The sequence below is a fragment of the Alexandromys fortis genome, unplaced genomic scaffold (assembly GCF_014885135.2).
Source record: "Alexandromys fortis isolate MF-2015 unplaced genomic scaffold, M_Fortis_MF-2015_v1.1 scaffold_53, whole genome shotgun sequence".
NCBI lineage: Eukaryota > Metazoa > Chordata > Mammalia > Rodentia > Cricetidae > Alexandromys > Alexandromys fortis.
In genome coordinates, this window is record NW_026067939.1 from 51215 (window position 1) to 67511 (window position 16297).

General features: G+C 39.5%; 2 protein-coding genes across 2 annotated transcripts in view; both read left to right on the forward strand.

Annotated features, from left to right (window-relative positions):
* The window catches only part of LOC126504878 (arylacetamide deacetylase-like 2), a 15118-nt gene extending 11319 nt beyond the window's left edge, over window positions 1-3799 (forward strand). Inside the window, exon 5 of the mRNA XM_050147445.1 lies at window positions 3197-3799. Within this exon, the coding sequence (XP_050003402.1) occupies window positions 3197-3799 (603 nt within the window). The remainder of the gene's footprint in view (window positions 1-3196) is intronic.
* An 11428-nt stretch (window positions 3800-15227) lies between these two features.
* Window positions 15228-16297, forward strand: part of LOC126504885 (arylacetamide deacetylase-like) — an 8954-nt gene continuing 7884 nt past the window's right edge. Inside the window, exon 1 of the mRNA XM_050147457.1 lies at window positions 15228-15405. Within this exon, the coding sequence (XP_050003414.1) occupies window positions 15271-15405 (135 nt within the window). The 5' untranslated portion in view covers window positions 15228-15270. The remainder of the gene's footprint in view (window positions 15406-16297) is intronic.

Here is a 16297-nt window from a genome sequence, read left to right on the forward strand (position 1 = left end):
TGGAGCACCGGACTGAAATCTCAAGGTCCAAATCAGGAGCAGAAGGAGAGAGAGCACAAGCAAGGAACTTAGGACCGGGAGGGGTGCACCCATACACTGAGACAATGGGGATTGGGAACTCACCAAGGCCAGCTGGCCTGGGTCTGAAAAAGCCTGGGTCAAAACTGGTCTCGCTGAACATAGCGGACAAGGAGGACTACTGAGACCTCAAGAACAATGGCAACGGGTTTTTGATTCTACTGGACCTATTGGTTACGTGGGAGCCTAGGCAGTTTCGTGGATGCTCACCTTACTAGACCTGGATGGAGGTGGGTGGTCCTTGGACTTCCCACAGGGCAGAGAACCCTGATTGCTTTTTGGGCTGATGAGGGAGGGGGACTTGATTGGGGGAGGGGGAGGGAAAGGGGAGGCGGCGGTGGGGAAGAGACAGAAATCTTTAATAAATAAATAAATAAATAAATTAAAAAAAAAGAAAAAAAAAAGAAGCTAGAGCTAATGGGTCAAGCAGTGATTTAGATAATGTAGTTTCTGTGTGATTATTTCGGGTCTGGGCTGTTGGGAGGTTGGGAAATAAACAAGCGGCTTCTATACAACAATTTATAGGTTTTTGAGTACTTATACCTGTATCATCTATAAATAGGCAGAAATAAATTTCTTCCTTTCCAGTTGATACCCAATCATGGTTTTCCTTCTTAGTGCTCCAGTTAAGATTTCCACTGTTATTTGAAGCAGCATGGTGAGATCGGGTGCTTGTAGCTTTAGAGGAAATGTTTTCATTTGGTTTATTGATGGCTGGTGATTTCTTGAGTCTAGCGCTTTTCAAATGTACTCTATCTTACCTAATTTCTTTGAGTTTTTTTTTTTTTAATCATGAAGGAATGGTGGATTTGCAAGAAAATTTTCACATCTTTTGCAACTATTTCAGCTTCGGTTCCTCATCATATTTGCATACAGAATTTTATTTTTAAATTTGTATATGTCGCACTAATTTTTCACTGTTTGGATAAAGTCAACTTCATCTTATTATATGAGCTTTTCCAGTGTTGTTGAATTTGATTTGGTTATTGAGGATTGTTAAGTCTATGTTTACCTTGGAAACTGATCGATGATTTCCCTTTTTGTTCTGGCCTCATCCAGCTTTGTTATCAGTGCTTGTTATCATTTATAGAATGACGTTGAAAGCATCCTTACCCTTTTTATTTTATAGGTACTTTTGATGAATATAGACTAGTTTATGGGATCATTTTACAAATATTTTCAGTCCTAAGGGTTTGTTCCTTGGATGACTTTTATTACTGTTTCGATCTCATCATATTATAATTATTTAAGGATTTATTACATCCTGTAAATTTTTGATTAGATATAATTTTGGTATACTTCATTTTGTAAGCAATTTTACACTTTTAGGCTTAAAAATTCTCTTTGTTCTGTGTTAGCTTTATAACAATAACATGATACAAGATTACTATTAGTTATGGATGTTTTGGGTACTAAGTTTCTACATTCTTAGATTTGGTAAATTTTCTACTAAAATTACTTTGACTATTTTATTTTTTTGACTATTTTTTCTATATTTTAATTTCTATTCCATTACTTCCTGTACTTCAACATGATTTCTTACCATGACACCAATAAACAAGCTAAGACAGAGTTTAGGGGCCTTTTCCATACATACATATCCTTAGCCTGTCGTAAAATCTGTTGTAGAATATCATAAGGGATGCCTGTGGAGCTCAGTGACAGTTCCTTTTCTCTTATCATCTCAGTCCTGCTAAGGAGGAGTCACCCTTTCTTTATAATACTAGATACTAGTGTGCTTGGTTTCATCTTTTTTTAAAAAAAGAAACTAGTTCTCTGGGAAATCGGCAAGAACGGGACCCCCTTCAGGTCTTCTATATACATGCTATGGCTGTTAGCTTGGTGATGTGTGTGTGTGTGTGTGTGTGAGAGAGAGAGAGAGAGAGAGAGAGAGAGAGAGAGAGAGAGAGAGAGAGAGAGAGAGAGGACTCCCAACCAAGGAAGTGACTGTGTCTCTAACTCTTTTGCCTTCTCTTGGGACTTTTTTCCTTCTCTTGGTTTCCCTTGTCTAGCCTCAATATGAAGGTTTTTGCCTTGTCTTGGTGTATTTTGTTTGTTCATGTTGGGTTGTTGTCTTTAGGATGCCTGTGCTTTTCTGAAAGGAAATAGAGACAGAGTTAACCTGGGGCAGAGAGGAGGTGGAGGGGGAGCTAGGAGGAGTAGAAGGAGGGGAAACTGTGGTCCAGAAATATTGTGTAAGAGAAGAATATATTTTCAAAAAGAGAAAAATAGTTCTCTGAAAAATTTCCATGTCATGTGTTTTGATCATATTAACCTACTCTCCCAACTCCTCCAATATACATACCCCTCTCCCTAACCATCAAAATTTATTTCTTCTTTAAAAAAAAAACACATTGAGCCTAATTTGTCCCACCCATATAGTCCTGGATATCTGATTATTTACTGGATCATATGCGATTCACCAGGGGCTACACTGTTAGAGAAAACTGACTCTCTTTTTCCCGGCAGCTATCAAATGTCAACAACTACAATGCTAAGGGTGAGACGGCATGCCCATTTCTCTCCGTGCAGGGATTTAGTCTGGTTTGGGCTTGCACAGATCTTACACATGCTTACACAAGCACCGTGAACTCATATATGCAACTCTTCTGCTGTGTCCAGACAGTTTCCACGTAACCATTCGCTATCTCTGGCTCTTACAATCTTTCTGCTTCTGAACCTTCGGAGGAGCTAAGCTATACAGATGTCCCATTTGGGGCTGAACATTTCAGTCTCTTATCCTCTGCACCTTGGCCAGTTATCAAGAATAATTTCTACAAATCTAAATGCTTAAATTCCTCCGTCATCTTTAAGACTGTGTTATTTCTGTTAGTGACATTTGATAAAAACATACTTGTATATCTCTCCTCCTTCTGCCTTCCGTCACTCTACCTCTTTATTTTCTCTCTCATCTTTTCTCATATACTCAAGAAACATTTTTAAAATGCTCTTTCAATGGTTTGACACTTAGTACTGATCAAGGGTATTATAGATATTTTTGACATAACCGCACTTTATAACAGCACTCTGCGTAGGTTTGTTCCCATGTCTGTCACGGTTACATTTTCTCTTTTGGAATATTGGAAGCCTTTGCCTCACAGGACATCCTGTTTTTCAGGTGCAGATTGATCCTGAAGTGAAGCATAAACTCAAGTTGCAGGCCTTACTTTATCCTGGCTTACAGGTGATTGACACTTCTTTGCCATCGCATCGAGACAATGAACACGGTATAGTTCTGACAAGAGACATAGCCATAAAGCTCGTGAGTCTGTTTTTCACCAAGGACGAGGCACTTCCACGGGCCATGAGAAAAAACCAGCACATGCCTCTGGAGTCCAGGCATCTCTTCAGGTTTGTGAACTGGACCACTCTTCTTCCTGACAAGTACAGAAAGGACCATGAGTACACCGAGCCTGTGCTTGGGAAATCTGCTTACTCGCTGCCGGCCCTGATGGACCCCAGAGCACTGCCCCTATTAGCCGACGATGCCCGCTTACAGCACTTGCCACGGACATACATCCTCACCTGTCAATATGACGTCCTGAGAGATGATGGAATTATGTATGTTTCAAGACTTCAGAACGTCGGAGTGCCAGTTTTCCATGACCACGTTGAGGATGGAATCCATGGGGCCCTGTCATACATGACATCACCTCTCTACTTACAACTAGGGCTGAGGATAAAGGATATGTATGTTAGTTGGATGGACAAGAATTTATAAATTCAGTTTCCCTTGTTGAAGTTTAATTGCGAAAATATTTTAGTTGTGAAAAGGACGATATAATCTGTGTTATCTGAAACTAGATTGGAACCAATTTATAGTTACTTTGTGTTCTTGAATTAAGATTTCTCTCTTTTAAACTCTGTATTTGTAAGATGTAAGTTAGTACATTTCCCCTTAGTTATAATTTGCTGTTATTATGGTGGTCCCCAAATTAGCCATCTCTTCATGAACTTGAGAAATATTCATTAGTATCATTATATGTAAATTCTCATATCAGACAGATGCTCTTTATTTATTCATTCATATATAGATATAGATTGTCTTGGTATTTTATTATATTAGTTTTGGCTAGATATTGAATCATTGACAGATATGAAATTTTCTTTTACTAAAAACATGTCACTTGATATTTGAAGACAAACCAATTTTCTTATCCTTTTAAAATTTGATAGTATAACAGATTTAGCAGACATTTTTGAGTCCAATTTTACAAGAATATGCTATTATATTCTATTTTATTTAATATTTTCTCCCCAAGTATATGGTTTATTTTTCAATAGTCAAGTTTCAAAACCTTGTTTTATTTTGTTTCTTGAGCACTATAAGTGGTTCTTTTTTATTGAAAATATATTTTTTCATGCAATATTTTCTGATTATGGTTTCCCCTTTCCCAACTTCCCTCATACCCAAATTTATATGCTTTCTTTCTTTTTCTCATTAGAAAATAAACAGACTAAATTTTTGGGGGGAGTGCTGTTTGTTTGCTTTATCTTAAATATCAGTTTTAGGAACTATTTCATTTCTCTTCTTTGAGTATTCTATGGAAAATTTCAATACCTCTGCTTTTGGTCATCTTTGTGTGAATTCATTTTCATCTGTATTATTAAAGAATACCATATAACGAGGAAGAAAGTTTAGACAAAAGATCATGTGGGCCGGGCGATGGTGGCGCACGCCTTTAATCCCAGCACTCGGGAGGCAGAGGCAGGCGGATCTCTGTGAGTTCGAGACCAGCCTGGTCTACAAGAGCTAGTTCCAGGCAGGCTCCAAAGCCACAGAGAAACCCTGTCTCGAAAAACAAATAAACAAACAAACAAACAAAAAAGATCATGTGGGACTCTTTTCCAAAAGGCCAATTGCTACTTTAACATGGTTCATATGTGTATTCGTAGCTTGTGGGAGGATGAGGCAGTAGGATTACTATGAGGTCTAGCTCATCCTAGTCTACAGAATGAGTCTCTGACTTAAAGATCAAAACAACATAGTTTATTTCTGCCATCTAACAAAATATTATAATTATGTCTCACTATCTGAGACAGCCACCAACTCCATCTGGAGCCTTGAATAATTCATAGGGCTATTGTACAGTTTACACTCTGCCGAAATTAATTCTACACTAGGCCTCTGCCCTGTGAAAATATATTTGTATGCTTCACCAGAGACAGTGGGGGACTCCAACAGACTGCAGCTTCTGCAGCTCAGCTCAATACCCTCCACCCAGTTCAGCCAATGTGTCCACATTTAATATGGACTACTCATGACATAACCTGTGTCTTGCTTCCCATAGCATAGATGCTACAGTGCTAGAAAATCTGAATGAGCTTATAACTTAGGCTCATGAATAATAACAATAGAGATCCTATGTACATAATCACATGTCCTGGCTCATCTTGTCTTTTGAAGTCTATTTTAAGGATGTTTTCCTCACTAGCTCCCAGCTTCTATCTGCAGAGTTCTGTCTTTTGGGGGTGAAGAGAGGATAAAGCAGAGTGTTTTTGTTGTTGTTGTTTTCTTTTTACCTAGGAAGCCAACAGCTACACAGCTTAACTAAATTATTATGCTCTATTATGAAGATTCTCAACCTTCCTAATGCTGTGACCCTTTAATACAGTTCCTCATGTTGGTGGCCCCCCTACAAAAAATTATTTTATTGCCACTTCGTAACTGTAATTTTGCTACTATTACTAATTGTGATGCAAATATCTAATATGCAACCCCCATGAAAGTATCAATTGACCCCCCCAAAAAAGAGGTCTTGAGCCACAGGTTGAAAATCACTGGTTATTTATATTTGCACAGCACTGTCAGACCCCTCCTTAGTGAGGATGAAATAATTACATTCTTAACAATAAAAGAAGATAGTAAAATCAATATATTTTTCTTTAGACAAAGGAAAGAGGGGAAAAACTTACTTCAATTGTCACAATCAAATCAATGCAAAATCTAACTCGAATTGTTCACTGTAGTGGATCCACTCTCTCAATCTTCTGGACTCCTCCAAAGAGCTAGGGTCACTTCTCTGGCTCTGTCCTCTGCAGCACATACAGCTTGTCTGCCAGGGTCCAGTTGGTTCCACTCTGCAGCTGCTGCTTTTCTTGGTGGTCATCCCATGGTGCTGACATCTCCAAAATGCTGGGGTCTTCTGCTGCAACTGGGTTGTACTTTCACCAATAACCTTTCATAGTCTCTCTTCATAGTGCCAAACCTCAATATCTTTGCATCATCCTTTTTGTCCTGGGCCTTCAGCTGTCAGTTAGTAAATGAATAGGAATTATAGAGACAAGTATAACCAACAGAAACCAAGAGATAGAAGAGAGAATCCCAGGCGCTAAAGATACTATAGAGGAAATAGACTCATTGACATATTGGTGTCATAGCAAAAAACTATGTCTTTAGGTTAAAAGGCATTAACATTTTAGAAGACAATTAAAGGAAACTGGAAACTTTGAACCTCTGAAGATACATCTGAAACCTGTAAATTCTGGACTATGAAGCCTGGGAAAGAGGCACACCTGTCTGCATTTTTAGGGGGAAACTTGATTAATGAAGTAATGAACTACCAGTACCTTAATTTATCAAAAGACATCAAACAGATCTGAGAAAAATTAGTAAATGAGCAGAAGGGAGACAGCTCTTCCAGCTACCCAGGCAAGCCTCTCGTGGCCTTTGGCAAATTCTAGTCTTAGAAGCAGTATTTGTCTTTAGCTGCCAAGCCCAGGGGGCCTGGCAGATTTTCCTGTAGGGGTAGGATTTGGTCTACCTGTCTTGGCAGGGTGGGATGCTCGATTCCCCAGGGTACTGTTGTCCATTCCAAGAGGGTCCAGGCAGCTGATAAGGTGAAAAATAGCTCTCTGTGTGTGAGTGGCTTTGTTATATTCAAAGGAGGAAGTTGTGTAGTCACGCATCTTTTTGGAGATATAGCACGCTGCAGAATCTGGAATGTCTCTCTATCATAAGAAGCTCTTTTGTTAAATGTCATACTCTCAGATCTGTAAAGGCTCTTGAGAATCAGACAGGATGCCATTATCTGTCAGGTGTATCTAAATTAGACATATAAGTTAAATTTAGACATATAGTTTACCCAATCAGTTACAGCTTACCAATGTCAGTGGAGACAAAAGGATTAGAAGGGATATTTCAGTAAGCCAAAGTATATTGGAGGCAGAAGGAGTCCTTGAAAGGGCCAGTGCACGTGGGTACTCTTATCAAAGATGACGCTAAGGTTTTCACTTTGAACTCAACCAAAATGGTGGCTATTCATGTATTTGTATTTTTCCAGAGCTGTTGTAATCTGGACTTTTAAGTTTCACAGATTTTAAAACAAGCACACATATACACACAGACGTAAAGCAAGCATACTTGGCCACATTATTTTCAAATATATATTAACAGACAAGATGAACATCTTTTTGTAGGAAACTTTGTCAGCTGACCAACTTAAAAATCCTGGAGTAGGCTGCAGGAGCCAGGCGAGCACACAGGTGGCCCCACTGAGGGCCAGGTAGGCAGATTCTGTAAGGGAGAACAGAAACATAAGGATAGAACACCTATGCAGCTCAGAGTTGGGGAGGGGCAGGGGAAGCAGATCTGTTGCAAGGGGAATCCCAGCTTGACCAGATCACAAGCCAGGAATGCAGAAATGGCGACAAACAGCAAAGAGCCAGAGAAGGTGGGGCAGTGGCCAGTGTCTGCAGCAGACCAGTGTTTGTGAGACACTGGCCACTGAGGGAAGGGGACAGTATCCAGAAACCATTGGAATATGCGGGTTTTGTTTATTTGGCCCCACACTGGCAAAATTTTATGTGTTAAGTATGTATGGCAAAATTTGTAGGTGTTAAGTATTCATTGTGTCAGATAGCCCCAATATTAAAAAAAAATTGTAAAAGACAGCCCACAAGCATTTGAGAATCAGGCTTCGAAATGCAGGTGTTCATTTTGCAGATCTATGCTGGGACCCAAAGCCTAGCACAATATGTTCACTAAGGTAGGCTTGGGTCAAAAAAAAAAAAAAAAAACAGGGGGCATATGAAACTTCTCTTGAACAGAAGATAATCTGAAAAAGGGGTCCCACAGGACAGGGAAGGTCCTTGACAATTTACCCAGCTGAAGCTCATCTTAACCTGGCAGAGAACATGTATGGGTGGTGTTTTAACAACATGTGGTCCCAAGCCAGTGGGGGAAAAAAAATACCCCTTGGTGGGACCTCCTTATATAAAGTTTCTGCACCCATAAACCTCTCTGACAATGTAATAATCTAAATCAGACAGAATTAGAATAATCTGAAATTTAATGGATACAAATGCTTTTCAGTGCCACAGGGAGAAGGGAAAGGAAGATTGGAAGACCACATGTCTGTTCTCTGGGGGGCAGTTGAAATACCCTATAGGAGTGGTCTTGAGCATCTCTGGGAATCTCTGGGGAGGGGTCATCATTTGGCAGGCTTTTTCAGGGACAGAATCTGTCTATCGGGCATACCTGGGTATATTGGATTGAAAGCCCTGGATAAATCCAGGTATCCCCAAAGAAAGCCCTGGATAAACCCAGGTTCCCACCCCCACCCCCAGCAGGAAGAAAATAGCCAAAAATCTAAGCAGGAAGAGAAGAATCAAATCTAGGATTAGCGGGTTCAGTGACTGTGTTTCAGGAACTAACTGAAGATAAAGTTAGATTGTAATCTTGAAAATAACCTTGAGAAATAGGGAGTTTCCCCCTTGTGATTATCAATGGTATTTTTGAAATACTATGTTTCTGGAACTAGCTGATTATGACCTTGAGTGATCTTGAGCGTCAGGGAGTTGTCCCCTTGTGACTTTCTGTGATACCCTCCCTGCCCCTTTCGGGCTGTAGTTTCTTCCTATAAAAACCTCTTCTCCAGGTCACTCGGGGTCGAACTCTTCCCCTGCATGGGTTATGAGTCTCGGCCTCAGTGCACTGGCAAGGACAGTCTCTTGTGAGTTACTTGGGGCGTCGTGTTATTTCGAGACTTGAGTGAGAGTCTCCCCACACTGGGGGTCTTTCAGGATGACTACCCCCAGCAGTATGTGATTCTGGCAAGAAAGTAATCATGTCAATGCCCTGATTTTTTTCAACCAGGTCTTTGTATAAACTTAAAAGTCTGCCCTCCTGCAATTATCTTCCTTGGTAGACTTCCTTGGTCAGTGTTAGAGTTCAAGCAAGGAGACCTCTGCTGAGACTTTCACAGACACCCAAGGTCAAGAATGATGGCATATTTCTGGTTGTTAAGCCATAATTCTCAGAAACATAGAGAACAAGAGCACAATGGATTCTCTCTGCCAGCAGACAGGGAAGCGCATTACGTGCATTAACCTTGCTTTAAGGTTAAAGCAGGTCCTCAACTCTTTGTCCTTATTTTTATGTTGGGCTATTGAAGCAAGAAGTTTCCTTTTCGTATTTTACCCTGAGAGATAGCATAGAGTGTAATCCCTAGAGCCAAAAAAGGCTGGTTTCAGTCAGCTATAGTCTAGTGAAAGCCCCGACAGAAATCAAATACCACTTACTGGCTTTGTTTATTTATCTAGGTTGCTTAGTTACCCCAGACTCCCTCTGCCCTCTGGGAAAAGATGCACTCCCAGAAAAAGATGATTCTTGCCTTGCTCCTGGTTTTCACTGATTACAATCTCTAGCTCGCTTAAGTAGTTACATTTAAGATGACAGCAAAAGCACACATATTCTCTTCTTAGATTTCCCAAATAACTTAGCCTTTCTCTCTTCCTTGATTAAGCGCCTTTCCCTTAAGAAGTTCCTGGAGGCTTCAACTAACCGCACCTTGAACCAAACAAAAAGGGTGACAGGTTACCACTTTGTGGCTTTGTGGCTTTTTTTAAAAAAATCTGTTTCTTGACTCTGAAAAACTCTGACCTTTCTCCTGGTGAGGGCTGGAGAGTTGCTGATTGTAAGTGTATACAGTCGGAAACTTTTACTATACAGCAGAGAAATGTTACTTGTATTATTAATCTTAGACAATCTGACAAAGGTAAGATGGAATCTCAAAGTACTTTTGACTTTCATTTTCATGATGGCTAAGGATGTTGAATATGTCTTTAAGTGTTTCTCAGACATTGAGGTTGCTCCATTGAAAATTATCCGTTTAGATATGTACCCCATTTTTTAATTGGATAGTCTGTTAGGGTTTTTTGGTATCTAGTTGTTTGAATTCTTTCTTCTTTTTTTCCTTTTTAGAAAAATCATTTGACTTTATTCACTGGTGTCCTCTGACCATCCCATATACGCTGAGAGAGAAGTAAAATATAGGGGGGGGGCCACTCAGGGTTTTGAGTCGCAGGAGAAACCTTGTGGCCCTTTAGTCCAAACAACTGAGAAATGGGGAGAGTCCATCATGTGCTTCATTTATTTCAGTAAAAATAACTGCACTTGCTATGGCAATTCTTTCCTGAAAAAGACATCATTTGACAGGAATAACTGAGGAACAGTATCACCATGAGCCACATTCAAATAAACCTAAAATTACTGTTCCTATCTGAATTGTGAAGACTGGACAGGGGTAAAAAACCACAGCGACAGGAAATCGATGTGAATGATGAGAACAGAGACCCCAGAGGCAAAAGTGTAAATATCGGGAAACACTGCAAACAAACAAACAAACAAACAGACAGACAAACCGTCAGCAGGAACACATTTATGAAAGCAAGCAAACAAATGGGTGTCTATCAAACCTCTACCTATATTTCTAGTTTAAATATATTCCCACAATGTCATGCAGCAACCTCTGTCCTAGCCCTTTATGACTATGTGATGATTAGCAGCTTTCTGTGCCATCTTTATTGTTCTAAACAACGCCTAGATTGCTGGTAAAACGTTATCCATGAGTACAATAATTGTTTGTGTCTATCTGAGTATATTTTTTGAAATTGTCTCCAGAAGAGAATAGTGCTGAAATTTTCACACTGAGTAAGAATAATCAAATGCTTTTTTTAAAAAATATTTATTTATTATGTATACAATATTCTGTCTGTGTGTACGCCTGCAGGCCAGAAGAGGGCACCAGACCCCATTACAGATGGTTGTGAGCCACCATGTGGTTGCTGGGAATTGAACTCAGGACCTCTGGAAGAGCAGTCAGTGCTCTCAACCTCTGAGCCATCTCTCCAGCCCTACAAGTTGCTTTGTTACAATAAAACCAATGTGTAAACAAAGGACCGGTTGCTTTTCTGTCAGAACAGAGGCTCAACATAACCTTCTCCATTTGACCTGCAGAATGACATCATGTCAAACTTTGTCTTCCTAACTTTGTATTTTTTGATACACGNAGACCCCATTACAGATGGTTGTGAGCCACCATGTGGTTGCTGGGAATTGAACTCAGGACCTTTGGAAGAGCAGGCAATGCTCTTAACCTCTGAGCCATCTCTCCAGCCCCCAAGAATAATCAAATGCTGTGAGACAATGGTCTGGTCCCTATCACTTGTATTTTAAATAAATGCTGATTGGCCAGTAGCCAGGCAGGAAGTAGAGGTGGGCCAATGGGAATTCTGAGAAGAGGAAAGAATCACTCTGCAGTACTCACCCAGAGACAAAGGAAGCCAGACACAGAGCAAGCAAGATGTGATTGCCTCACCAAAAGGGTACAAAGCCATGTGGCTCACACAGACAAAAATTATGGGCTAATATAAGTTATAAGAGTTAATGAGAAGCCTGAGATCCTAAGCCAATCAGTTTATAATTAATGTAGACCTCTGTGTGATTCTTTGGGACTTAATAGCTGCAGGATTGGACAGGACAGAAACTTCAGACAACAATCAAACAATATGTTCTGGCATTATTCAATTTATGTAAGCCTTCTCTATCCTCCATACATAATGTTCTCTGTGCCTTTTTGTTCATGATGTTTCCAGAGCCATTGTGTGCTGCGGGTGATACACATGTCCTATTTAAGGTTTAGATTTGAGTTTCTTATTCTCAATACTATAATAATTATGGGTGTCTCTACTGACTGCTGTCTACTGAAAAAACAACAATCTAATCTGATCAAGGAAGAGAGGCCCAAGTCTATTGTTATAATAATAAATATGTGAATGCAATTTGACAGCATAACCATTGAGAAAGACAGTGTGTTCTACCCTGAGGTCTCTGGCTATCAAAGCCACAGGCTTTTGACCGGGTTTAAGAGTATCATGTGTGATATCCACTCCTGTGGAGAAGGACTCAAATCTAACCAGAAAGGGGTTAGTTACTCATAAACTTGAGCAATCTTACCAGGAAGCTTAAGCTCATCTTTCTTGAGAGATTGGTGTTGCATCATACCCCATCCAGTGCTGTATAAAACCACGGAGGCCCTTTTCTACCTCTGCCATCTGTGCAGGCCCTCCTAGAATGGTAAAAGCTAATCAGGAGAAAGACAATTTCCTGATGAGTTTGGTGTTGACTTTAGGTCCTACAGGTGAGTCTCGTATCTTCTGATAAGGGCAGACTGCAGACAGATCTTGAGGTCCAGAACTCCAGTCCAACAGGCAAAAACATCACCACAACTTTGTTACAGCTAAGTCTTTCCTGAGCATTTCAAACCTGGCAACTGAAAGAAGAGCGACAACTTGAAGTAAAAGAATAAAAGAAAAATTACACTTAACCCATGATCAAAACCGAAGACTCATGTGGCATGAAAAACAAAGAAAATTCGTATCCTCAAAATCACCAAATCAAACAGGGCGGTGGTGGCACATGCCTTTAATCCCAGCACTCGGGAAGCAGATGCAGCAGATGCAGGCGGATCTCTGTGAGTTCAAGGCCAGCCTGGTCTACAAGAGCTAGTTCCAGGACAGGCTCCAAAGCCTTGTCTTGAAAGAACCAAAAATAGAAAAAAAAAATCACCAAATTAGTTCTAATGACTCACCTATTCATTCAAATTATTCTGTCATGGGCGCACTGGACTGTGCTTCCAAGGTCCAGTTGAAGAACAGAAGGGGAGAGATGAGCAAGAAAGTCAGAACCACGAGGGGTTGGTCCACCCACTGAAATAGTGTGCTTGAGATAATTGGAGCTCACCAAATGCAGCTGGACTGGGGACTGAATGAGCATGGGATCAAACTGGACCCTCTGAATGTGACTGACAATGGGGGCTGACTGAGAAGCCAATGATAATGGCACTGGGATTTGTCTCTACTACATGCACTGGCTTTTTGGGATCCTATTCTATTTGGATGCATACCTTCCTAAGCCTGGATGGAGGGTGGGGAGGGCCTTGGACTTCCCACAGGGCAGGGTTTCCTGCCCTCTCTTAGGACTGGAGGAGGGGAGGTTGAGTGGGGGAGCTGGAGGAAAGTAGGAAAAGGGAAGGGAAGTGGAAATTTTGATGGGTATTATTTACAAAGTAGTAAAAAAAGAATATTAAAATGTCTATGGTATGAAAATGTTAAATGTATCATTCCAGAAAGAAGATATGTTTAAGTTTTAAATGATCCTAATATTATAAGTGTACAATGATTTTAATATTAGTTGCTTTGGTTAATTTCTCATTATGCCTAATTGATAAGTTGGTCCTGGTCATAGGCATGTGATTAGGATAAAATGGCACAAAAACATATGCCAGAATTTAGATGCTTCCACTTAATTTTTTTTTTTACTTTTCTACAATTTTATTAGGAAACTATTGTATGTTAAGTCTCAGAGATGTAAATTGGTCATTATTCTCTTTTGTTTTCAATATCATCCATTAAGAATTAGTATCATGTCTCTAAAGGATAAGAAAGGACTAATTAATACATAAATTATATGTATATATGTTCATAAGTTCATATTAAGATAGAAAGTATTAATAAATTGAATAGTGCTGAATCTTAAAATAAAAATGCAAAACAACAACAACAAAAAACAAACTGATCAGATGAAGTTCCCGATGTAGAATTCTTTTTATTTTTCATTTTTTGAGATTATAACATAGTCCCAACGTTTCTCACATCCCTTTCCCTCCTCCAAACCCTCCCGTACACCCTCCATCCTCTTTTTCAAATTCACAGCCTCTTTTTTCAGTTTCCCTTCACTGACTCTTTCCAAGGCCCTCCAGCCCAGCAACCCTGTCTCATGTTGTGAAAAACACTCACTGCATATGCATACCACAGTAGCCATGGTATGAGAAAAGACAAAACTGGACCAGGGTTCCCACTTTCCTTTGATTTCATACTGTTGTAGAATAAATTCCCATGAAGCAGAGGATCTAACATAAAGTACCAGCTTTAGAAATATGTAGCTCTGTTCACTCAGTGTGAAGTAGTCTGGCAATATTCTTCCTTCTGCTCCCATGCTGACAGGAAGACGAAGTGATGGGGTGGACTTTCTAGAGGAAATAAAGTCCACAGCTTAAATTTGACGTGGAATATGCTCAATACTCAATAAGATGATTTAATCATTCAATGCTTGAGTCATTTACTATTCAAGCAAATGGGAGTTCGAACAGAAAGTGTCCTTTCTATGGGTTTGCTGCTGGCAGCTTTAACAGACTGACAGAGACATCAGATTGTAGATGAGAATACTAGTCTGGAGCTAGGAAGGTGGGACTTTAACTACCAAGACAGCCAGATATAAAGTAAAGAGAAACAGGTTTTACAAGAGAATTGTACAGACTAGAATCAACTGAACTGTAAACAGGGAGGGAAAATGATGTAATTCTATCATAATCTCAAAATTAAAGAAGTAAAACAAAAATTTCCTAAGCAGTGCAATTGAACACTCATTAAAAAAAAATGCTGAAGTTCCTCAGCAGGGGACATAGTAAGGCACAGAGGGAATAAAGAGGAAGGAACTTCCTTTTCAAAGTTTGCATTGCTTTAAAGGTGCCCTTAGTCTTCTCTTAGTTTACAATTGATGCACACACTAGGTTTCCTGTTTCTTTCAATACAGTTTATACACAAAACAGAAAGTCTGAAGGCATTATTTTTATTATGGTTATGTTTCTTTACAAACTGGCATAGAAACGGGATCTGGCTCCTAGATGGGAAGTATAACTTGGAGAGAGAAATTCTGTTTTGAAAACTCTTTGCGTGGGGATTATGATAAGAACAACAGATTTTGGAGAGCTTTTGCAAGAACCAATTGTGCATTGGAATTTGTACTTAATAAGTTAGATAACACTTCCCAGCAGGTTAAAATTCAACCTCCAAAAAATTGAAAACAGCTTCATTTGCTGTACTGCCAAAGTAGAATGAGCAGAGCCAAACATGGGGAGAACCATTTTGCTTCTCATCACTGTGGCCCTTGTAGCTTATTATGTGTATACCCCTCTTCCAGGTGATATCGAGGAGCCTTGGAAACTGATACTCGAAATAACGACAGGAAACGTATTCATGGATTTGGTAAGTTCTATAAGAACAAACAATAAGTTCTGAACTTTATCAGCCTTATGAGTACTGAATAATTTAATAGAAAGAAAATAGAGGTTGAGAAGTTTCTGAGCATGCTCAGCCTCCAGGTTTAATCCCTGTGTAGACAGCAACAGGGAAGAAGCTAGGAGAGGAGAAAAAAGAGGGAGCAAGGATGCAGAGTGCGTGTTGTACAGTACTGTCAGGTGAAGCTGCTTACAAGCATCAACTGAAGGAAGAACTGAATAGAACTCTGTTTAATTACAGAAGTCTGGGTAGAACTCTTCGACTGGTAACACTGTATTTATTCTTTTCTTTCTTCTGGTTAGCAATAATCTTACAACATCTCTCTGTTTAGGCCTTGAGTTCCTATGATTCTGTCTTTTGGTAGTCTATGATATTTTAAGAATTCATTTCTGAAGTAGTGTGCCATATAGTCTTATATACTCGCACTGTACAATTAGAGTAAATGCCATTTTGTTAGTGTACCATATAGTCTTATCATATTTGTGATTACACTTCCTTGTTTATTTCCTTTTTGAATACTCGCACTGTTTATTTATAGTAAATTTCATTTTACTTGAATGTCATGTGTACATTTGTTGTATTGTTAACTTGGCTGATCATGGACAGTTTTCAACTATGTTTTGGGAATGCAGTTAAATCGTTTTTATTTAATTTTCATATTTAAGGAATCTTAACGCTATAATGTCTATGTATATAGACATATGCAATATTTAACACACAAAACTACATGTAATCTCTTGGACCTTCCTGACCAAAAATGCAAAGGGAGGTATACCATGTCTGGGCATTTTGTCTGATAGTCTATAGCTTCTGTGGGGTGTCAGCATTGTGGAATAATTCTCTCTCTCTCTCTCTCTCT